This window comes from Alexandromys fortis, unplaced genomic scaffold, assembly GCF_014885135.2.
Source record: "Alexandromys fortis isolate MF-2015 unplaced genomic scaffold, M_Fortis_MF-2015_v1.1 scaffold_150, whole genome shotgun sequence".
In the NCBI taxonomy this organism is placed as follows: Eukaryota; Metazoa; Chordata; class Mammalia; order Rodentia; family Cricetidae; genus Alexandromys; species Alexandromys fortis.
Window position 1 is genome coordinate 3,601,321 of NW_026068027.1, and position 24,256 is coordinate 3,625,576.

The following is a 24,256-nucleotide window of genomic DNA, read 5'->3' on the forward strand; positions in this document are numbered from 1 at the left end:
GGCACACTCCCAGCGATCTAACTTCTCCCAGTAGCTGAAGACCCAGCCTTTATTTAACACACGGGCTGGTCTATTCGGTGGGAATGATACCCCCAGTTCACACGCAGCAAAGCCACAGGTCTCGTTTTCATTCCCTAGGTATACCGTTGATGCCACAGGAGCTTGCTTAGACTGTCCCTGCCTGGAATATTCTTTCCTAGTCAGGGTGTCATGGGCCTCTTGACCTTCCTGTCCCCACATGTCCTCCCCTCAGAGGTCTCCCCAGACCTGGCCATGACGTGGCCACTGAGTGCCAGTAGCGCCACCAGCTGCAGTTGTGCCCACGGTGTTAGCTGCTGTCTCGGGCTGTGTCACGTGTCTTCTGCTGCATCCAATTAAAATGCCTTGACTGGAGACCCAGGGTCCATGGCACCCATGTCATTAAATGACACTCACAAACAAAGAGCCAATGACAGTTCATTTTGGGCCTGCCTGACAGACACCTGCATCACCCTGTCCATCACTCATTTTGATTACCACGATTGCTTAATCTAGACGTTCCCCAGTCCATGACTTCATTGAGTCCTCTCTAGCTTGTGACTAATTCACAATGTTAGCCTGGCGGGCTCTCCTGAGACAGGAGCCATAGTGCAGTGGCAAACAGTGCCGGCCCTGGAACCGATTTCCTGCCTGAGGTGCTCTGACATGTGGCCGGCGGCCTGACCTGACTTTGCCTGTCCTATGGGAGGGTAGCAGCAATGCATACCTCATTGGGTGGTGTGAGCACCAAATGAAAGGATAGATGTAAAGCCATTGGGATCATGTCTGTAGCATAATAAATGTTAGGTAAAAATTTGTGTGTGTTTGTGTGTGTGTGTGTGTGTGTGTTTGTTTGTTTGTTTTTTAATTCATTTAAACAGCAAAAGTAATTGAGTTGAGTTTGAAAAAGAAAATGAGAAACATTGAAGCCAGGAAGAGTTGCATATACCTGTAATCCACTTGAGAGGCCGAGACAGGAAGATCAGGGGTTCAGGGTCAGGGCAGGCTACATGAGTCCATACCTCCAAAAGAGAAGCATTGATGATTAATGGAGCACACATTGTGCCTGTGGTGGTGAACTATTTCACCTTACAAGGCAGAAGGTCTGTTTCTTTCCACGGGAGGAAGTGAGCCCTAAGAAGCCAAACATCCGATTGACTGCCGAGAGACTGGCTTTCACTAAGAGCTCTCTTTGGTTGTGTTTTTACATCATGTACTACCTTCCTAGAAAACAGGTGTCTGAAATGTTCTTGGAAGTTACTGTCAACCCTTGTATTTAGTTACGATATGGAGCAGGACCCAGTGCTGGTGAGCTGGCAGCAGAGTTTGCGATCTGAGTGTCTGACTTAGAAGAAAAGGTCCAATGAAACAGTAAGAGGTCACGAGTGTCCTCGTGCCGTCCTGAGCCTCAGGCCAGTGAGATGGTTCAGCACGGTACCTGTGACCCACTGGAGACCTGAAACCCACATGGTGGAAGCAGAGAACCAGTTCTGAAAGTTGGGCACTGATCTGCACACATGCCCTCCAATACCTACCTACACACACACACACATATAAATGTAAAAATGAAAAAGGTTTTAAATTTAAAAAATAAATAGACAAGCTTCATGATGAAACCCAAGTTGCTAAATGTAATGTCTTCCTTCTGAATAGTCTTAGAGATGGTGCTGGAGAGACAGCTCAGTGGTTAAGAGCACTAGCTAGCTACTCTTCCAGAGGACCCGGGTTCAATTTCTAGCACCCACCTGATGGCTCACAACTGCCTGTAACTCCAGTCTCACCGGGTCCAGTGCCCTCTTCTGTCTCTGTGGGCACCAGGTACACAGGGTACACAGACATACATGCAGGCAAGTCATACATAAAAACATAAATTTTCAGTGGACTCAGAGAAGTCATTCTTTCAAGGTCACAGCAGTCCTCCGTAGGCCTCGGTCAATCTGGCCTCGGTCACATGCCAACCTTGGGGAATGGGTCCTGAGGTGGCTGAGGTTGACCAGTCTGGTCCAGTATCTTCCCTCATAGCCCCATCGCTGTCCCATAAAGGAGGATGGGTACTTCTTAAAGAAAGAAGCACAATACAAATCCAAAACACACTGGATGATCCAGGTACTAATACATTTTATCTGCTGTTTAGTGGGAGGAGCCCCCCCCAAATTATCTAAAAGGAGTTGTGGGTAAGCTAAAAATAAAATGACAGGAAAACACATAAATCAACTCTGCTCACATGTAGAGAAGTAGATGGGGAAATGATGGCCTTTGCCCGTCATGTGTCCCCCACAGTGCGAGGTCTCTAAGTCCTGGCTAAGTGCCAGCAGCTGGTGAGAGACCTGCTTAAAGAACTGGGACAGATCATGACTATTATCTGAAGTCTGTAAAATTCTCTGTGATTTTTTTTTTTTCACCTTTGGCTTTAAATCTAAACTCTCCAGTTACGGTCATTGTTAAAGGCATGGCTGCTAGCCAATGGGTGTTTGGAAGGCAGCTGGCTTGTGAGGGCCCTGACTCCATCAATGGATTAATTCACAGATGGATAAGTAAGTTAATGGCATTGTTGGGTGGTGATAGAAACTTTGGGAGATGGAGCCTAGATGAAAACGGTAGAAACAAGGATGAGCCCTGGGAAGACGTAACTTGTCCCCGGCCTCTTCCCTCTTTCTCCCTCCCCATGCTTTCTCTGCTTCTTGCCATCTTGATGGGAGCATCTCTTCCCCCATCTGCCTGCTCTCCACTGTGATGCCCTGCATCAGCAAGGCCCAAAGCAGAGGGACCGAGTTACCTTGGATGAAACCTCTGAAATCATGAGCCAAAATAAGATGTTTCTTCCTTTAACTGTTTTCCTGAGTATTTCACAAAGCTGACTTAACATAGTAATAAAAGCAGATAAAGGAGAAGTCAATGACTTTATAAAATGAAAATATATAGGAGTTGTCAGATGGCTCAGTGGGTAAGAATACTTGCTCTGCAGGCATAAAGACCTGCGTTTGAGTTCCCAGTACCCACATAAAAAATGCCAGGCATGGTTATCCTTGTAACCCCCTAGCATGGGGGAGCAAAGAACGGCCATCTCCGGGCAATAAAACAGGAGGTTATAGGGGGAATAATTCCTGGTTTCTGCTCACACCTGTGGATGCATGCACACACAACACAGAGAGATACACCCTGTTCACCAGGGGAAGGGAGGAGCTGCCCCTTGCCTTGTTTCCTCTGACTGTCCATCCCCTAGGTTTGCCTTTGTTGAACTCACTCTTGGCCAATGACAAGGGGAAGCAGGCAGCTCCTGATGCATACCTCCAGGTAGAGAAGAGATCCCGGCAGCTAACTCTTAGTTCAGCCCAGCCCACTTATGTTGGGAAGGGAAACGGGTCTTTAGACGTCTTTGGCCTCACTCTCCACAGGAGATAGTCACATAAGGTACAACCCAATAAGTCCCTGTAGATAGGGACTTACTGGAGGGCCTAGAAAATCAGGGTCCGCCCTGGTTATATTGAAGCACACTCTTGGGTTTTACTCTGTTTATTCTCTGTTCATGATCCACGCAAGACTTCTTTGTTGCTCTGTGTGTGTGTGTGTGTGTGTGTGTGTGTGTGTGTGTGTGTGTATACAAGCATGCATACCACAACTCGTGTAGAGATCAGAAAACAGCTTTGGGGAGTCAGTTATCTCCACCCACCTGGTTGAGGCCTGGCCTCTCTTACTGTTTCTGCCCCTGCACTGTGTACTCCAGGGCAGCTGACCCATGAGCTCCTGGCCCATTCTCCTGTCTCCACCTCCTACCCGTCCACAGGAATGCTGGGATTGCAGATTCCCACTACCACCTCCTGCTTTCTGCGTGGGTCCTAGGAACTGAAGTCAGGTTGTCAGGCTGTGCACAGCACAAGCCTTTGCCTCTCAGTCATCCCTCGCCCCTTGTATTATTTTTAGCCCTTCCTGGGCTGCAGCCTGCTTTGGACTGACCATGGCTGGTGACAGGGAGGGTGAGAATCCATGGCAGTGGAGGGGAGCAGAGACAGAGTTAGTAACTGGCGCCGCCCTAGCCCTTGAAGCCTTCCTGCCTCTACCCCGCCCTTATTCACTCTTGCCCTCCCCAGAAATGCCACTGCTGTTGTCATGTGACCGTGTCTTTGTCCCCAGACACTGCTACTTTGTTCGCTGGCTCTGTCACACAAGTCTCGCATCTTTGCTCTGGGCACTGATTGGTGGCGGCTCAAGAACCTTCACACACCCAAAGGGGAAGACCTCTGGTTCAACACAGGGCTGCAGGCTGGGGGCTGGCCTTTCTGGATTGTAGGGGGAGTGGGGAGCTGTGGCGGGCAGGGGTTGTGCAGTGGCGTCCGGAGGCCAGCAAGCCAAGTTCCCCGTTGTGGCCTCTGCTCACTCCTCCTTTCCCTGCTTCTTCCTGTCCGCAGGCAAATTCTACTGTAAGCCACACTACTGTTACCGACTGTCGGGCTACGCGCAGAGGAAGAGGCCTGCAGTGGCTCCCCTGTCTGGAAAGGTAACTTCCTATGAGTGGGACTCTCAGAGAGGAGCTGCAGTTGGCTGGATGCAGACAAGCCAGGTTTACCAGCTTCTAGTGGTGCAGGTCTCAGAGACAGTACTTGGGGGGCTCATTCTAAGCAGGGGAGCACCCTGCTGCTCACCATAACTAACCGTTCCTTCCCCGAGGTCGGAGCTCTTCTCCTTGTAGCTGGAGAATAAGTGGCCTTTTGCGTCCGCGGAGTCCCCAACGTAGGTCCCATCCATGGAGGGAAAACACTTCTCTACCGAGTCTGTGCAGACCCTTCTATCCTCTAAGCAATACAGTGTAATAACCCTTTACTCTCTATGGTGGCTCCATCGTGATATCAGTCGTCAGAGAGTGTTTAGAGTTGGCAGGAGGGGTACATATATGTTAAATGTCAGTGCGCCACAGATCTTGATATCTAAGAAGTTGAAGACTTCTTTCCGGGGAAGACTTCCTCTCTGAGGAATACAGTAGACAGTCAGAGTAGCCATTCTCGGGGTTCATTGAGGGCTACAGTCAGAATCACTGTTTCTTTTTTCTTATGGACTCTTCTAGGAAGCCAAAGGACCCCTGCAGGATGGTCCCGCCGCAGATGCGAATGGACTGGCCAGCGTTGCCGCCAGCTCGGCTGAGAGAACTCCAGGTAGCCTCACTTCCTTGTTTGACTGGGTGGTGCACCACTCTCTCGGCCTCTGTGACAAGGCCAAGGGGATGAGCCAGCACCTCCAAAGCAACATTTCTTCACTCGGGCATCAAGTGGCCCAAAACCCGCTGGATTCCTTTTTCATGTGTCAGCTGCTGGTGTTTGGAGTCCCCTTCCTCTATGGCCTGTCAGAAGTTCTGGTGCAGATTGGAGGGGAGTTTCACTGGCAGACTGTGAGCCAGTGATGGTGCTGTCTGGTAAGTGGGGTTACCTCACGCTCCCGAGACACGCCAAGGTTCTTGGTGCAGACGCTGTACGTAAACAGAAACCCAAACGAGGCTGCTATATCATTGACCCAGGGAAAGCCCAGAGCCATAGGCTTCCGTGTGACTCCTGTGTAGGGCCTGTTTCCTGTCACAGATGTGCAACTGGGGCCCGCAGTTTGAATGTGTCCACTGTAACTTGAAGTTTTCGCATCCCATTCCCCAGCTCTGTGTCCAGATCGTCCATGTGGCAAGGGCCACCCTCTCCTAATTACTTTAGGCATCCGAGTGTCCAGGGAGGGTCAAGACCCCCTTGTCCCATTCTCGTTACCACTTCCTGTGTCAAGAGCTCAGTGGTACCATCCTACCTCAGAACACATGCCAGCTCTGTCCATTGCCAGGTAGAATAGGGAGTGTCAGGAGCATGAGGCCTAAAGAGAATTGTCATGTTTTTTTTTTCCTTAAAATGTCCCCCTGTCTGCCTTTGTAAAGCTAGCCACAGTTCTGAGCACTGCTGGGAGGTCCTGAGTACCCTGTGGCGGCCCCAGACAGCGCTCATGGGTCACTCTTTATGTACGAAGTCTATGGGCTGTATTTCTGTATGTTACACATTTTCTCTTGTTTACAACAAATATAGTTTTTATTCTTTCTTTTTTATTTTTTGTGGGGGGGTTTTTGAGATAGATTCTCACTATGTAGCCCTGGCTAGAACTGGATACGTAGGCTAGGCTGGTCTCAAATTCACAGAGATCCACCTGCCTCTGTTTCCCAAGTGCTGGGATTAAAGGCGTGCGCCACCACACCCAGCAGCAAATATATCTTACACAGCCAGGTACAAACTCAAATAAAAATGAAAGATTATCAGCCAGTGCCAGAAGCCGCAGAGGAGCTTGTGTATACTTTCCACGATGGGCGGGGAAGAGGAGGAGGATTTTCTTAGCTGCTTCTGTTGCTGAAGTGAGGAGCGGACACAGTCCTCGGGCACTGCCAGAGAGGGGAGGATGTGCCTGGGGCTTGGCAGGAGCCCTGTGGGGGTGGGGTGTGTTAAGGCTCCGAGGCACAGAAACCCAGTCAGGCCTGGTGAACTTGACTGCCACTTTTCTGTGTTCCCTGCTTATGCTCTGAGGAAGCGGAAGCTTTTGAGGTGCTCTGCTGGGGGGGACCCACAGTTTATAACCATACCTAAGCCCCAAGTGACTCAGAGCCCTGTGTAGTCTGTCAGCCTTTGCGGATATTTCTCGAGAGTCTGCCACTCCAGAGCATACACTGGCGGGAGAAAGGACCCCAGCTGCAGACACAGCTGTGGCTCTACACAGGTCTGTGCCTGTGACCAGGTGAGAGCCCTACCGAGCAGGCTTGCCGAGGAACCCGACTCCTCAGTTAGACAGAAAACAGTTCCACTGTCCCTCAGGTAAAGGGTGCAGGAACATTCTTTTTAAAAGAAATATCAATGATTTTGCTAACTCTCTTAGTTTGTTCATTTTGCCTCTCTGTCTGCCCAAGGAAAGCATAGTGGGTTTCAGATTTTCAGGGCACTCTAAAGACATAAGGGGGCCGTAGATAAGGATAAGAATGTGTTGAAAACACTGAGAACATGGGACTTGCCAGCATGGTTAAAGAATCAGAACAACTGAGAAAGGGCCTAAGGCAGAGCGGGTTCTGTTCTGAAAACAGCAGGAGAGGTTAAGATTCAGAGTCCCAAAGTATCCCAGGCTTGAATGTCCAAAAGGAGCAAGGCTGGCACTGTCCCTAGCCCAGGGGACTCCCTGCAATGGGAGGCCAGGCTCGGGGTTTGGAGATCACAGCCCTGAGTCGTGAACATGCCCAGAGCCCGGCCGCTTGCCCTTGAGAAGGACTGGAAGTGGGCGGCATCATGAGAGATGTTTCAGAGCTGCCACAAAATGGGTCTCTGTTCTTCTTTGGTAGAAATGCCTTCTCCGAATCCCACAGTAGCTTTGAGTGCTTGGCTAAACTTCCTCCAGAAAGGTCCAGACGTAGCTCAGGGTCTCAGGCTTCCAGAATGTATCACAGAAGAGGTCTTAACCTGGTCCCTGTTCTCTCACATGTGGCTGCCTGTGCTCCCTGGAACCCAGCATGGAGGAGGAGCAGGAAGAGCCAGGCTGAGGCCAGCGACCCTGCACCTCCTTCCTTTTGTAGCTCTCCATTCTGTTCCCTTCTTTCCCCTTAGGCAGGAATTAATGCTGTTGGCAGAAACAAAATAACAGCAACAAAAATGCCCCAAGATAACAATAGAACCCACCTTAACCTCGCACAGGCCTAACTTCACACGTTGTCTTCTCTGGTAACCCTGTCTACTGCTGCTTGATCCACCGTTTGAGACACTGTGTACGGTATTTCTGTTTGTAATGTGCTTTTAATATGGAACGCCTCCTTTTGTTCTTGAACCTGTAAATGCTTTGTCTCCAAGCCTCCTCTTCTCATTGCTACCGATCAGTGGGCCTGGCACAGATCTCCTTACCCTGGCCTCACAGTACCTGCCCGAGTTTAGGAAAAGTCTGGTCAGCAGGCCAGGAAAGACCTGGATGGGATGGCTGTTCTCTTGGATGTGAGCCCTTGCTTGCAAGTGGTTCCTTTTTCAGGTAGAGGAAGTCCATTGCACTGAACCAAAAGTGAGGCACAAGGCACGTGGGTGGGAAGGGAAGGGAAAGAGCCTTTCTGCCAGTGTGCAGAGTCTAGAGCATTTGCAGTGAAGAGAGCAGGCGGGAGGCGCATGCTCCCCAATTGCCTGTCTCCTAACCCTAGGCACTCTTTACATGCCATATGGTACCCTCTGGCTTCCACGGTTGTATCCCTGTGGGCTAATAGGAAACACAGGCACTGCCCACACTAGCCAGAATAGCCACATGCTACAAAGAATGTCACCATGCCTGATGGAGGTCAGAGATCCTCTCCTGGCTTCCTAGGGCCTCTTCCCTTCTACAGCTGCTGAGTAAAACCCAGCAAAGGGAGCACTGTGGAGCAGCTGGCATCCAGCTGCCTCCCCAACCCTACCACCAGAGCAAAAGCGAGCAAAGGTACTGAGTGGACATTTGTGTCTGCACTCCTCTCTACGTCTGTCCGTACATCTCTGTGTGTATAGGTTTAAGTACAGTGTATAGGTAGATACTACTTATGTATACTGTGCCTGAAACAGAAACAGTGAGACTGTTTTTAAAGCTACTTGTTGATCTGAAAGCCATAGGAACTTTCTCTGGAAGCTTATCCTGACTTGACCCCGGCCTAGTCAGGATTCCAAAGAAGCTCAGCAGCTAGGCACAGTGACATTGGAGGCATAGACATGGGGCTAGGTCTCTCAGGAGATGGGTGGTACAGACCCCAGAACTCAGGTAATCTGTTTTCCTAGTCGGCAAAGCAGTAGTCTTGCTGGAATGGGGACCAGAGAATTACAGACACTTAACTTCCCTCAAGACAACCTGTGGGCTATATTGGCTTCCCTGTAGCCATTCTGCTACCCTCTGTCTTAGTATTTACTATGCCCAACTGCTTCCTGCAGCACGGTGGGAACATCTTAGTCCCTCTGTGCCACTGAATACTGGCCAGTGAAGTAAGGGACTCACTTTGAATCACCCTGCAGTTCCCTTGGGGTGAGGCAGGAGCGGGGGCAACAAACTGTGCTCAAAGCTGTATGGTACATAGACGCCAGAGTGGGGAGGATCAGCTGTGCCAAGGAACACTTCGCCTGTCCACTCTGACCTTCCCTAAAGCTTTTCATTTGCCCTTGTGTTTTTAATCTGTGCTATTGTGAGGTTTTTTTTTTTTTTGGTGTGTTGCTTTGTGAGTTTTTTTATTTAATTGTGTAACTTTGTTTTCGCCATTACTGTGAAACCAAGGTGTTGTGCTTTAAGGTGTTTTTGGTTTTTTTGGGTTTTTGTTTTTTTCACAAATGTTACATTCGTGTTTAAGAGAATAAATTCCGAACAATCTGCAGGTTTCTGAGTTTTTCTTTTCTTTCTCTTTTTCCTGATTGGAGCGTGGGAAAGGGGGAAGTCAGGCAGGTGTGGGCATGGGCTGTAGAAGCCACTGTTCCTCAGGGCCCTCATTTACGCTGAGGGTAGGAAGAGCACAGATAGCCGTGGGGACCAGGTTACCCACGCGTATGGAGTACCGCTAAAGGAAGACATTGTACAGGGCGTGGCACGAGGCAGCCACTGTAAATAAAGAACAGTCTGAGCCCTCCACCCGTGTGTCGCCTGTTCAGTGAGCCAGCGTGAGGGACCTCAGGCGAGGCAGATGAAGGATAAGTTTCTACACAGAGCCCAAGTCTACCGAGGGGACATAGCGCCAGGTGCTGCCAGGAGAACTGGGACCAGTTAGATGTCTTCCCTGTCTGTAGCTGGGCTTGCTCAGGCGTGGTGATTGGGGTCCCGGTCACATGGGGATCCTTGCTCACAGCTGGAGTCTCTCCTGAGCTGTCTTAGAAGGGACCTGGCTCCTGAGTTCTGTTGTCTAGTTTCGTTGGACCGTCCTCAAGCCTGGAGAAGCCAGGCTCTCCTAGTCACACGCGCTGCTGCTAACCAGGGAGTGGTGACACTTCTGCCACCTCAGCGTGCCAGCCATGGGAACAGAGGGCACCTTGGTGGGTGAGTTACCCTGTTGGGACATCTGGGTGTTGTTCCTTGCTGACATGTACCCGGCCAGCAGCAGACCTCTGAAAAGCCGAGACACATCAGCTTCTTTGTGCACCTGCCCTCCCTGGCACACTAACGCCCCTCTCCGCCTCTGAAACAGTGTTCCTGTGCCTCAAAAGGAAGCGGGGGGGGGGGCAGGTACAAGGACTGACCAAGAGCCAGTGATGAGAGAGGTGGTATACAGGTGTATGCTCTTCAAACTCTAACTCTTAGCTGCCCTCACCATCCCAGACCTAGTCATAAGGGAATGGAGGCCGTTGTCAGTAGGACCATGTTCTGATTTGCCTACTAGTTGGTGTGACTCTGTTGCCAACCCTTGAGAAGATTCTGGAAAATCTCCAAGGGCACTCAGAAACGTCTTGAAATTGTTCCTTCCACCCACCCCCCCTTATACTTTCCCTGACAGTTTCTCAAATTAAGACATTGCCTGGCACAGAGGCTGAGCACAGGCATGGATTGTACAAATGGGCCACTCTCTGTTTTCAGGCTGAAGTGGGGGGGCAGGATCCGAACCCCACATAACGGCCCTCTAGAGTGTGCATAAGAGGAAGCCACTCAGAGCAGATAGTTTTAGGAAGCCTAGATTCCAGCTCTTTCCAGAAAACTCGAGAACCCAATTGCCAAGCGAGGCCTCTCCTCACAGCTTGCATGCTTGGCAAGTGCTAACAAGTAGATAAGTCATGAAGAATGAGGGTAAGGGACCTAGGCTACATCACGGGCCTGCTTGCCCGTTGCTCCTGGCCCCACCCAGGGTGTTTACCAAGTGTCAGCCTCCTGCTTTACATTCACCCATTGTCTCCTCGTGACGTAGTTCCAGAGGGTGTAGGATTGATTGTGCAAAAGCTTAGCTGCACACCTAAGGAAGGGAGGCGGACCTCAAGGCCTAGGGAGCAACTTCAATTACTTCCGGGTGCTAGCAGCCACGTGGTCACTATCTCCCTTTTACTTCCTGCGGGCCATCTTTTTCTCAGTTTTGCTCTAGTGGTTTGTAAACATTTTTTGAGAGAGTCTGAGGTGCTTTAATGAGTCTTTAAGGACAGTTGGCAAGCGATTAAATTGCTGTCGACATTGAAGCTTTAAGTCAAGCTGACTAAGCTCAGCCCTGCCTTCGGTTTTTTTCTTCCTAACATGGTATGCTCAAAATATAGGCAGAATGTTCTCCCAGCAATGAGTGTCCACACCCTTCTCATTTGGAGGGGAGGTTCAGGGAAACTTAAAGGAACGCAGGGCTGCGGGTCTGCCGTGCTCCAGACTCTGGGGCATGCGGGGATAATCGCCTGTAGGGTCTGTAGAGATAGAATCAGACTCTGGGGCATATGGGGATACTCGTCTGTAGGGTCTGTAGAGATAGAATCAGACCCTGGGGCATGCGGGGATAATCGCCTGTAAGGTCTGTAGGGATGGAATCAGGACTTCTGTTGGCCTCTTCTGGTTTCTTTGCTTTACCTCTTTTCTGTGCTTAGTTCTTTGTGATTTTACTCTACTTTTGTTAAGTTGCCCACATATAAGTGGCCACCTTCCTCCTTTTGTGACTCTGTGAGACACCAGGAACACCTCTTCATCACAATTACCGCGTAGGAAGTGTACCCTGATTCCTCGTATGTTGCCACCTGTGATTGTGCAGCCTACTAGTTACTCTATGTTCAGTGGTCCCTGTCACCAGAACCCACCGTCTTTGTACCCAGGCGGGCTGGCTGCTAGATTTGGCACTCAACGTTAGCATACCTCTTCCAAGGCTCGTTCCTTGAGAAAGGTGACCTTGGCAACAGGTGCACCCTCATGTAAAGACAATTACAGTGTTGAGACTCAGTGGGCCTTGCTTTTCCTTAGCAAACACATGGCAGGTATTCTGAGAATGTTCTAGGAGGAGAATCCGTCCCCTAACTTGAAAACTGAGAGCTGTGATTTGGACTGACTGGAACCCTGGAGAAGGGAGCTCATCTCCAGGAAGCAACATCTGGCACCCCTTGAAAGGAGATTACAACAGCTGTGGGTGCTTGTTTCCCCCTTTTCTAGAACTGCCAAAAGCTAGAGAAACAGGTTAGAGAGAGCAGCTGTGTGATTCCTCTTCCACTGTTCCACCCCCGGAGACCAGGTTGGTAGGTTCTGTGTAAAGAGCCAATGCTGTCTCCTAGAGTTGAGTCAGATGAACATGAACAAGCCGCCAGCTTCCTTCCTCTGGATTCGTCTTCCTGGGGAGTTGACCCTGGCAGGCACCCAGTGATGCTGCAGCACAGGAAGGTGGTTCCAGGCAGTCCTGGTGTGGGGTGTGGGGACTGACTAACACAGGGTGCGTAAGGCCCAAGCCAGAATCTTCCCAGTTTGTACATTGCCGAGAGCCAGGAGCAGTCTTTGGGGTTGGGTTCGCAGCCCCTGGCAAAGCTGCCTGTCTTTGCAGCCTTTCCCGATGAGAGACGGTCCTCAGAAGCACTGTAGAAAATCGGGGGTGTGCTGACCCCTGTAGTCTCCCTCTGTGACTGATGCTGTTCAATGTTTCCATCTCTCCAGGTCACAGAAAACAGAGTCGGAGGCTGGCTATACAGCTGGGTGACAGAGTGGTTGTTTAGGAGTGGAAGCCGTAGGTCCCATCCCCAATACCATCAGAAATTAAAGTAGGATACAAAAGATGGAAAAGAAAACGATCACCAAGCCAGATCTGGCGGCTTTAATCTAGCATTCCGGAGGCTGACATGAGAGGATTGATATAGTCAGCGCTATACCAACTATATAGCAAAACCCTATCTCAAAAAGGAAAACCAAGTAGAGAATCAGGAATGCCCATAAAGGTAATGACAGCAGCCGTGCCCGTGAGTAGCACTCGCTGTATAGCAGACACTGTCTGGGTATTTTATATACCGGACACTGTCTGGAATTTTATATACGCTCACTAAACCCTACTCTGGTCTGTGTTCGAACCAGGCGCAGAAACGAGGCCGTGTAGCCGAGGAGCTATGATCAGGATGTGCCTGTGTGGCCATTGTGCACACAGCTTCCCTTTGTCCCTACTCTGTCATCTCACACTTAAGACAGGGAAGAAGAGGTCTTCTGTACAGCAGTAGCTGTGCACTGGGATTTCTGTGAAGGTGTGGATGCCCCCGTAAGTCAGCAAGGATGTATCTCTTTATTACAGGAAATACACAGGGTCCCCCCTCCCTTTTTTAAGCAGTGATTCCCAGCCTTGGGAACTTGCCTGTGGGGAGCTCAGAAGACAAAAGGACAAAGGGTTTCATCACTGATATGTAAGAGGATCACAGGAAGGGAACATTCAGAGCTGATTGCGTTACCCGTGATCTGAGTGTGAAGCGGAGTCATGTCCCCAATACCCCAGCCGAAGGCCATGGAGCTCATCATAACTGGAACAGTGTGCACCCCAGGGGGTGCCCATCCTGCCAGCAGCCTTAGAGACCCGTTGGCTTCACTTCTCTGGTTCTCTGCCTCTCATTTTCCTTTTCCAGTGCTGGGATGGAACCTCAAACTTTACCCATTTCCAGGCAAGTGGTACCCATGTGGTGCTGAGCCAGCTCTCTGTCATCCCTTTGTAAACCGCCCCAGTGATGCTTCCAACTGCCGTTCACAGTCCTCATGAGACGCTCTCTCTGGCTCTGGGCTCTGAGCACCAGGAAGGAGAGACATGTTTCTATACTGATGGTTTGTGGCAAATCACCTGTGGCAAGAGAAAAACAGGAGAATTCTTATTTTTGTTAGGTGTTGGGCATTGCCCTTGGGGTCTCCTGCTTGCTCAGAGAAGAGAATCACACCCAAGCCTCTGGAAATTAGACTCTTTAGGCTTGAACCAGTTTGGTTTCAGAACACTTAACGTAACCATCTGCTAAATGTTATCCCTGTGAGCAGCTTTGGTTTTACCCTCTTGGATGAAATTTGGCCAGGCATAGGATGTTTTCAGGAAGTCTCCTGAGCATGCTCAGACATGGCCTTGCCCTCACCTTAGAAAGGCATGCCACAACAGAGAGCCTCGGAGCTCCTAGGCAGAATGTACTTGGGAAATGGAAGAAAGAATAACAGAATGCAAAGAGGAAGCTGGGTTTTTCCACAGGGTGTCCACAGTCCCTCCTGGGTGTGGCGAGAGGGCCTGTTACAACATGGGGACTCTTTCGTTCATCACCAGGCTCGTGGCACCCCGAAAGACGGTGGACAAAGAAGAGCAGTTGACTAGATCCATCTTTCAGGCTAGGGAATTCCTCCTTGGGTTCCCACACAAGTCAGACCTAGACAGAGAATAGGACTGTTTGGCCCTACAGGAGATGGGCAGTCACCTTTGGAGGTGAGGTAGGTTGGGGCTGCAGGTGATGAGAGGTCTGGATAAGCTTTTGTAAGTGCTTGGGTCATGGTCTCAGTGTGCCGCATTGGTCTGATGTATGCCTTGATCTCTGACGTTTCTGGTTGCCTCCCTCTGGGCACAAGCCAAAGGCTCTTTCTTAAGCACGGCAGGCCTCAGTTGACTGCTCCTTTGAATCTTGCGTTTCCATTGGTTGGAGGACTTGGATCAGCACTGTAGGGGAGGATCTTGAGCTCATTTCTGTTCTTGCTGCACACCCCAGTCGAGCCATGCTCCAAACTAGATGACTCAGTGACCTGTTTTTGATGAGCTTAGAGGTCATTTGATAGTGCTTCTAAGCCAGGGTTCCTCAAGCTCAGCACTCTGGACATTTCGGACTGAATAGATCTTTGGGGGCCTGTCTTGTACACTGCAGTCTCTCTGACTTCTCCCATTAGAAGCCAGTGGCAGCCTCCTGCCTAAACTGGAATGAGCAATGTCTGTGGATGTTTACCAGGTGACCCCTGAGGAAGAAATCAGGTTGTGGACTACCTGTGAGGACAACGGTGATAGTGCACACCTTGTAGAAGGTCAAGGTCAAGGACAAGAGGAGGTGGGGATAAGGAAGGTAGACATAGACTGTCACCATCCACAGCTGGACCCCTGGGTTTTACTGCCCACTCCTATGTAAACTATGAGCATATCTTCCGGTATGCGCATGCTCGCTCACACAGAGCCCCCACACGGATACTATGTACTAAAAGACACAGATAGCCACACACTAGTTAGAAACCAGAACAGAACCTGAACCCCGGTGGGTTACCTCTGCCCCTACAGAATGTGTTCATCCCCTGTGGTGACCACAACCTCAGAGGGCTACAATTGTCCAAGTAGAACAAGCTTAGGTCTGAAGACAGTGCCTTCGTTTGAGCTACTGACTACCCCCTGTTGTCCACATTGTCCACTCGATCTTAAGCCATGACCTTCCTGCACCTTGTCTCCCTTCTGTGGGGTAAGTGGAGAGGGAAGCCTCCTGCTTCTCTATCTTAATAAGACTCTTGAAAAAAAAAATGAGCTAAATCAAATTCATCTTGGTTGTCTAGAAGCATCTCAGGGATTCAGTAGAGATTCCAGAAAGTGGCAGGACAGTTGGAGTGGGAGGCTAGATTAGGATTGGTTCTACTGGCTAGCTCATGTGTTCCCTCTGGGGTCTAGGCACCCTGTGGGGCTAGGCAAGATTGGCAGCAGAAGGAGACCCGTCAGAGAAGGACTTTTCAGTCTACAGCACAGTGGACCAGGGATGTTGAGCTGTACTGGATACCAGCTCTTTTGGAGATAGTTAAATTTGGGCAAGTGTTCGCCAGAATCCGGCCTTGCTTTCCCCTTCAGCCTGCATGGGTAGGATGTGAAGTCGCCAGCCGATTCCATGATACCAGGAGTGTAAACAATCCCTAATAGGGTTTACGTCAAACTAGATCTATCTGTGTCTGACCCAGGGAGAGCCTGTTACAGTACCCACCATTCTAGCCAAGCTAGGGTGATTCACAGTACTGAGACCTCTGTGGGTCTGTGCTAGCCCGATACACAGCTGTCATGCCCCGGAGCCTGGGATCATCTCATGGCCTATTTGCCAGAGTCGAGGGTTCCTCCTTAGAATCAGTGACGTGAATGTGGTACAACTGTGGTGCCCAGCTCCTCTCCTTAGTAGCATTCACAGGACAGGGTCCTCCACAGCCTGGGTCAATGCACTCTTGGTCCCTTGGCTTGAGTTTTTAAGAGTCTGTTTGCTTATCTGGACCAAGACCCTAACAGTTCTTTCCCAGGTCGACCCCAGTGCCCTTCTGATCAATGAAAACAGAAACGTAACGCATGAGTGCTGGGTGGAAGTCATGGGTATTGCTAGAGGAGGTTTTCGTTCCTTCCCAAAATCAAACCCGGCTCGAGAGTGCTGTGTATGAGATCTTGTGTCTTTAAAGGGGAACAAAAGGGATAAGAGAGGCATTGGAACCTCTTTCAGAGTCTTTTGTCCATTAATCCCAAGACCTTATAAATCAGTTTCATGAGCCAAAACCAAATCTAATCTGGGGCTGTACAGCCAGCACCATGTGCGCCATGGCAGAACTAGCCTTTGGCAAGGACTGGCGATGTCAGAAGTGCCCTGGCTACGGTGTGACTCGGTGGTGGAAGACTTGCCTAATGGACACCACGGAAAACATGACCAAGTAAATAAACCCGGCATCTTGGGAAAAGCCCATCAGCCCAGACGCCCTTTCTCACTGGTCACGGTCCTGTCCTTCCACCGCCTCCTCCTGTTACTGTTGGTCTAGCTGTGTTCTCATCATGCAGGCTGCTGCCTGGAACTCACCCACTGTGACCAAGGCAGCAACTCTAAACTGTTCATTAAGGGCCTTCACACCGAGTGTGAGCCGTTAGCACATCTGACTCCTCTTTCCCTGGTGCCCCCTTTTCCCAGGTACCCTCTGTACTGTGGCCTTGCCCTTTTTCCATGGTGTTTGCATTGGTTCCTGGTGCCTGTGTGCTACCGTGTGAACCACTTCAAAGGCCTTAAGTTCCTATGTCAGGATGGGGAAACTGAGTCCACAATGTAGTTGACTTGATGGTGAAACTAGTCGTAAAACACTCTTCTACTGAGTCCTAGGATGTGAATTTGCACCCTGGTCTTGTGTGGAAATATCAGTATCTGGCCCTCTTGTTCTCCTCGGCACCAGGAGCAACAGACGTGGCCAGAGCACCTCCCGCTTCTCATCAGAGCTTGTGGTTTAGGGCCTACCAGGCCGTGAGTGGGAGAATAATGGAGAGGAGAGCCTCTGACAGAGCGGGTTGGAGCCGCTCATAGAACTGGGCAGGGACCGAACTGGTAGGCGGGAGGGAAGGACTGGCCTTAGCCTGCTGTGTTGAGCTGGCCTTCCCTCCCCAGGGTTATACAAATCTCAATTGGTCTCTCATGTTTAACTGGGTAGGAGGCAAAGACACAACAGCAGAGCCCACTGCTTGACAGTTACCGTTTATTTTGTTGTTGTTGTTGTTTTGCTTTTTTTGTTGTTTTTTAAGTTCGATGCCATTCACGTCAGATTTAAGAGAAAACATTTGCAGTTCCTGGTGTTTTGACCCCCATACACCAACTCCAAACATGTGGCCCTTTTGTAGTCTGACCTACCTAATGGCTATGGGTCGAGTTGAGATTTATCTGGGAGCCACTACACATGAAAAGCGTACTTTCAAGAGAGCTTTGCGATATTCAAGCGGAGTGTTATCGATGGAGGAAAGTAGATTCTGTGCTTTAAGTGGTGCCTCCCAGCCTTCCCCGGATATAGTGATATGTGCCAGGATTCCCCTTGGGCCAGATGCTGTAGTAATAACTGAGATTACTCAACATTTCATAAAGGCATAGGTCCCATGAGGCCATGCAGACAGAGAGCCCCTCAGTTCCCCGTCAGCAGCCAGTGATGGGGAGGAAGCAGGAACTGAGGTGCCCTCAACATTCTTGAGACGGCACATTCCAGCCTGAGGCATCTGTGGCTTTTTGGGGTACACTGCTGATTTATTCCCTTTGGGGTCCCTCCCCTCGGCCTCTCCGTCATTAGTATCTAACTCAGAATTTCTCAACTCTTTCGATAATCACATAGCTCTGGAAGAGCTGAGTTGCTCCTTGGACCCGGAAAATCTGTTCATCTCAGTACCCTCACCTAAAGAAAACTCAGTTTCCCATCAGACAAAGGGGCTGGGATGTAGCTCGGTTGGTAGTGTTTTGCCTAACATGGAAAGAACCTGGGTTCCATCACCAAATAGAAACCAGGCATGGTGGTAGACACCTGTTGTAATCTTAGCAGCACTCGGGAGGTGGAGCCAGGAGGACCGGGAGTTTAGGTCATCCTCAGCTGTGTGCGTATTGTAAGGCCAGCCTGGGAGACCAGCATCTCTATTTTGTTTTGTTTGTTTTATGCCCAGCTTGCTGATAAGCATCTCCAATCCCAGCAGTGAGGAAGGCAGGCAGATTTTTGTGTGTCTTTTGAGGTTACTTTGGTAGACAGAGCAAGTTCCAGGACACCCAGGGATACAGAGTAAGACCTTATCTCAACTAAAAGAGAAATAAGTAAAAATAAAACCACGGTTTTTCCATCGAGTGCGGTGGCTCATGCCTGTGCTCCCAGCACTTAGGAGGCTGAAGCAGGGAGGTGGAGAGGTTTGAGGTCAGCCTGGGCTATTTATAGCAAGATTTTATCTCGCAAAATCAAAGCAAACAAAATGAGTTACCCCAAGTGAAGAATAGTTCATGTATAAAGGGGTAGTTAAAACAGCCTTCCATGCCGAATATGATGGCATATTCCATTAATAACATCACTCAGGAAGCAGAGGTAGGCAGATCTCTTTGAGTTGGAGGCCAACCTGATCCATAGTTAGTTCAAGGCAGCCGGGGCTTTAAAAAGAATCCATCTTTGGATGGGATTGAGGTATGTGATGGAGGGCTTGCTTCCTGTGGATTCACCTTCCCCAAAGCATCCCTACTGCAGCAGATGAGAGGAGAGATGCTAGCTTTGAAACTCTGGCTGAGCACTTAGTCTTCACATCCCTGAGACCCAGATATTGATCCCAATTCTAGAACCTTCGAAGCAGACACATCACAAGTGGAAAATCCATACCAAGAAACTATCACACACAGAGTTATTTACGCTATCACACAAAGAATCCTTAAGCAATGTAGATGAGGTAAATATGAGTCATAAATAAATTTTGTTATCATCCCCGAGGTATTCATTATCTGTAAACCAAAAACAGACAAAGAACCCTAAATCTGGGACATTTCTGGTCTTAACACAGGGACATTCAACCTGTTGTTGAGGTTTACAAGGTTTACAAGGTTCAGTGGCTTTTGTAGATGGCATCTTGTCCTGCCTGACGTGGGAGGTAACTCAGTAAACACTTAGCCCTTCACCTGCCTCCCAAGAAACAGCCCTTGCACTTGGGAGGGTAGCTGTGCAGACACCAAGTGTCACTTTACTGGGCCAGTGCCTGGGAAGTTTCTGTTCCACGTGTAGCTTCGGTGCTTGCAGTCTTGGTGTCCTCTTAGGATCAGAAAGTAGCTGTGAAAAGTAAAAAACTGTGTGGGCTCATCAAGCACCCGGTGTGACACATGAATGCAGAGGAAATGAGGGAAGGGAGGCTGCCTACATCGTAATTACCAGGGGAAGGCCTCTGCGGGCTGTGGGGCCTTCAGCCCTCTCCTCCCAGCAGCACGGAGGAACATGGGCCACCTGCATGGTGAAGCAGTCCTGAGGCAGGGAGTGACCATCTTTTGTTTCAGGACTGTCGGCCACGATGCTTTCCAGTGGGCTGCTGTTTGTTCTGTTTTTCACATAGCTGAGCAGGACTCCTGCATGGACAACTTTAGCTCAAAACAAGACAGGGGGTGAGCTGATATCCAAGTTGATTCTTTATATGAGCAGCCCAACTCAGGTCCCTGGAGCCTAGCTGCAGCTTGTTGCTGATGGGTTTTGATTCTATTTTGCTTTGATAGGGAATCTTTTTTTTTAAATTTATTTATTATGTATATAGGGTTCTGGGCACCAGATCTCATTATAGATGGGTGTGAGCCATCATGTGGTTGCTGGGAATTGAACTCAGGACCTCCGGAACAGCAGTCAGTTCTCTTAACCTCTGAGCCATCTCTCCAGCCCGATAGGGAATCTTTTGTTTTGATTTTGTTTCTTCCTATATGAGCCACACTCACACACACCCCTGTATTACCCAGACTGTCTCCAATGCCTGAGCTCAAGGGATTCCTCCTTCAGCTGGAACCAGAAGCCTCTGGTACCACCCATGGCTCCATCTGCAGGTCTATGTTTCAGAGGAGCCAGAGCCTGGGAACCAGGCTGCATTCTAAGTAAGACCATACCATGGTTCTCTTCAAGAATAACCACACTTCAGATGGCTTGATCTGTAAGTCCCAGCATATGAGGAAGCATGACAGAATGCAGAACAATTCCTAGTGGACCTGGGAAAGACTGAAAATGGAATCCCTTCTGAGCAGAGCAGAGAGGAAGTATAACTGAGGCCTTGCAGTGATGGAGGCATGGTGAGGACAGGCTTCTAGTTTCTCTGGTCCCCTTGACCAATGTCAGTCTGGATACAGAGTCTAGAATATGCTGTCAGCCAGGTAGCTTTTTCTGCTGGAGTTCCCACCCCTAACATCTCCCTCAGAGACCTTGTAGTTCAGACCGTGTGGATGCATTCAGAGAGCCCTGGAGCAGCTAGCTCGTGGTTCTGAAAGAAACGTCCCAGAGCTCCAAGCAATGTTTGATAAAAGGAACAGAGGGTCTTGGAGGTGAGTCTCCGTGGCAGGGGGATGCTTTCAATTAGCCAGACTCTGAGTTCAATCTTTAGCACCCAAAAAAGAAAAGAGAAATGAAGCGTAGCAGGCCAGTGTATCACAGACAGACCAGTCTCTTCGGGCCAGAATATCACAAATGGATCAATCTTTTCAGGCCGGTGTATCACAGATGACCCAATCTGTCTGGACCAGCGTATTGCAGATGGTCCGGTCATTTCAAGGCACAGAGCCACTTCTTACCGTGGCTCCAACTGACGTTCTGAGTCATCAGTCCCTCCTAACAGCTGTGTGACAGCGTATTCCATCCGATTGCAGGTTCCCCTGGCACTGAGGCCCAGTTTGCTGGCTATGGCACTAGATGCAGGGGGGGGGGGGGGGGGGGGGGGGGGGGGGGGGGGGGGGGGGGGGGGGGGGGGGGGGGGGGGGGGGGGGGAGCATGAAGATAGAGTTGGTGGTTGGGTGAAGGGATCCTGGCAGCCATGTTACTTTAGGTGGGGCAGGATGACACCAAGGGAGACCTGTCTTGGTTCCCTGTGCCTTGTCCCTGCCTCTCATCAAACTCCGTGTCACTCGGGCTTCCCCAGCAGAAAAAGGTGACCTCATCCAAACATAGTTACCAAAGGATAGAAGGGAAGAGAGGTAGGATAGACAAACCAGGTCACCAGTACCCGTGAGGCCAGAGGGAACGGCCAGGTGTTCCACAGCCAAGATGTCGCCCCGTTATCTCATTCAAAAATAACTAGAAGAAAGGGGCCCAAAAGGCCCCAATACACAGGGAAAATGTTGGAGAAGGTGGAAATTACACTTTGTTTATATGTATGGAGAGATCATACCATAAATAGATGTAGTTGTTAATGGAGTATTAGTAAAGTTTTATTAGAGGGAAAAAGGAACTGGGGAAACAAGCCAAACATGAATTCAGGACAAAGGAAGAGAAAGCCTCCAGAGGTCTTGTGTGGTACCCACAGGTGCCTAGAACCCGCCCCCCCCCCCACACACACACACACCAGCACTGCAGGAAGGCCAGGGAGGGGGCAGGGCAGGAGAGCAGGTGCCACTGAGGCCCTGGGAACATCACGCTGAAGCCTGTCTGCATCCCTCGCACTCTGTGATTCAGACAGCTACAAATAGAGGATCCTGGCAGCTCCTTCATGTCAGCTGAGAGTAGGTTGTCCTGTTAGCAAGACTGCTTTGGGGATGATGTATGGAGCTCCTGCAGGCGGTGACTGTTCCAAAACAGAGCCTCAGGTCAGGCCCAGGACCTTTTTCCTATTTAGGATGCAACCAGATCCTGGGAGCTCTTTCCTTTTGGTATGCATGAGGCTGTAATTGGCCTCCTGGTGACCTGAGATCAGCCTGTCCCAACTTAGAGACGAATCAGCCTTGGAACTGGTTCCAGGTCTTTCATTACACTTTTAGCTGGAAAGTCCCTGCATGGTGGCCACTCTTAAGAAGCATGTGATGTCAAGGGCACGTGGTCAAGCTCTCCTGACGAGGACAAGCCATGCTTTACCTTCTCAGACCAACTCCTGCCAGCCTTACGTTTGTTTGCTTGTTTAGACAGTCTCCATGTGTTACACTGCACTCCTGGCCCACACAATCCTACTGCCTCGGCCTAAGTGACTGGCAAGCTTGGAGGCATTTTCAGTGCCAGGGTTGAGACTGCACTGGTGCTGGCAATTCTCACTCCTTGTCTCTCACAGCTCCTTCTCCCAGGAACTCATCTGTGCTCATGGGAGGGGATGCGCCAGGGTCCTGAAGGTGTCGCCATCACCACAAAGTCCTCCACCTCTCCATTTGCATCTGTCTTCACCATCCGTCTGTCGGGTAGCTCCTTGGTCAGTACAAAGAATCAAGGATGCTCATCTCCTTGGTTCATTCCACTGTGTTTGCTGAAGTTCTTTAAGGTTGTGGACTGGAAGTGTGCACCCCCCACTTTGGCATTCTCAGAGGGTTGGGTACCTACCAACATACTCAGAATGTCATCTTTCCTTCGGGAAAACTGAGCCTCTGTGAGACCTAGAACTAGGGATTCCTTGCCTAAGTAGTCGCTTGTCACCAAAAGCTCTGGTGAGCTAGAACTCGGTGAGTGGCACTGGGCAGAGGTGGCACTACTCTCTCCATCGTATTGTTGCTGGATGGGTGGATGGGTTGATTGGTTGATTTTGAGGCAGGGTCTCTGGCCCAGGCCAGCCTGAGCTCCCTGTGCAGCCAAGAATTAATTACCTTGAATTTCTGGTCTGCTGGCACACTTGGTTTTTGTGGTATTTGGGGTTGAGCCCTGGGGCCTCATGAATGCTCAGGCAGCTGTCTTCCAGCTATGCTGCGGTCCCAACCCTTTACATCCCTCCAGCCTACTTTGATTTTAGTTTGTTGTTCGCTTTGTTTTGTTTGCAGCAGGGTCTCACAATGTAGCCCAGGCTGGCCATGAATTCACAGGGCTTTGCCTGCCTCTGCTTCCCAAGTGCTGGGATTAAAGGTCATCTCAATGCTCCTGCCTCAGCCTCCTGAGGACTGGGATTATAATGGCAAGCCACAAAGTCAGGCCTTCAGCCTGATTTTTGCAAACTCTCCAGCAAGATACTTAAAGTTAGCAGAGCATCCTTCCTGCCACCTGAAGTCTGAGTGGCCTGGCCGGGTCTGACTCCATCTGCCCCTTCTTGTTGTGTGTAGCCGTCCTCCTCCTAGAGTTTCAGGCTCGGGCTTGGACTGCCAAGTTCTGACGCATGATGGTCCGTTAGTCTGCAGTTTGGAGAATCTCAAGAGAAGTAACACCAGGCAGAGGGCAGAATGCCTGCCATGCCAGGCTCCAGCTTCTCTGTTGTAAGAGATTATCTCATGTAATGAACCACAGGGGAACAGTACGGTGAAGCCTCGAAAGGGAGAGAGGACTCGGACTCTGGGAGTGTCTTCTTGTGTTCCAAGTCCAGGAACAGCATGGTGGTCACTTGAGTTGTCACTGCCCTCCTGAAGTTCAGTTCTTATTTCATCCAGGAGGTGTGACCCCAGGCACCTAGGTGTCTGCAGACCTCAGTCACCTGGTTTACAAATTGTAATGCCAGTCTCGCAGTGGGTTTCCTAAAGCTGCTTGGCTCTACAGTTCTTCAGCAGACCTTCCCTGAATACCCAGGACACGACACTGCTTCCTTAGGTCTCTCATGGCGGCACGATCATGTGTCTCTCGTAATACCCGATAACTTACGCCTGACATGCTGTCCACAAGTCTATGTAAGAAGGGAAGGGTTTTCATCCTCCATCTTCCCCAAGGTTCTAACAGAGTTCCCAGCACACTGCGAACCCAACTTTGCTTCCGTGGTGTATTTCCACATGGGCGTCTGCTCATTCCACCTTGAACCTGCTGGGGTTAGAGCTGCTGACCGTCAGTTGTTTGCCCCAAAGTGATTGTTTCTCTTCTCATCAAAGAGAAACCCTGGCAATGCTCAGTGTTAGTTCTGGGGAAGCTACTACTTGGGGGAGTGGGCTTGCTTCGTGTTTGTTCCTCTGTTTTCCGTGTAAGAGCAACTGTCAGGCTCATGCTGAGAAAGACTCCCACT

At 50.1% G+C, this 24,256-nt stretch overlaps 1 protein-coding gene across 14 annotated transcripts in view; it reads left to right on the forward strand.

Moving 5' to 3' along the window:
- Positions 1-24,256, forward strand: part of Mical3 (microtubule associated monooxygenase, calponin and LIM domain containing 3) — a 202,181-nt gene that overhangs the window by 126,448 nt on the left and 51,477 nt on the right. For all 14 annotated transcript variants that reach the window (XM_050164164.1, XM_050164168.1, XM_050164165.1 and 11 more), the window contains 2 exons: positions 4,425-4,513; positions 5,078-5,165. In XM_050164164.1, coding sequence (XP_050020121.1) covers positions 4,425-4,513; positions 5,078-5,165 — 177 coding nt within the window. The remainder of the gene's footprint in view (positions 1-4,424; positions 4,514-5,077; positions 5,166-24,256) is intronic.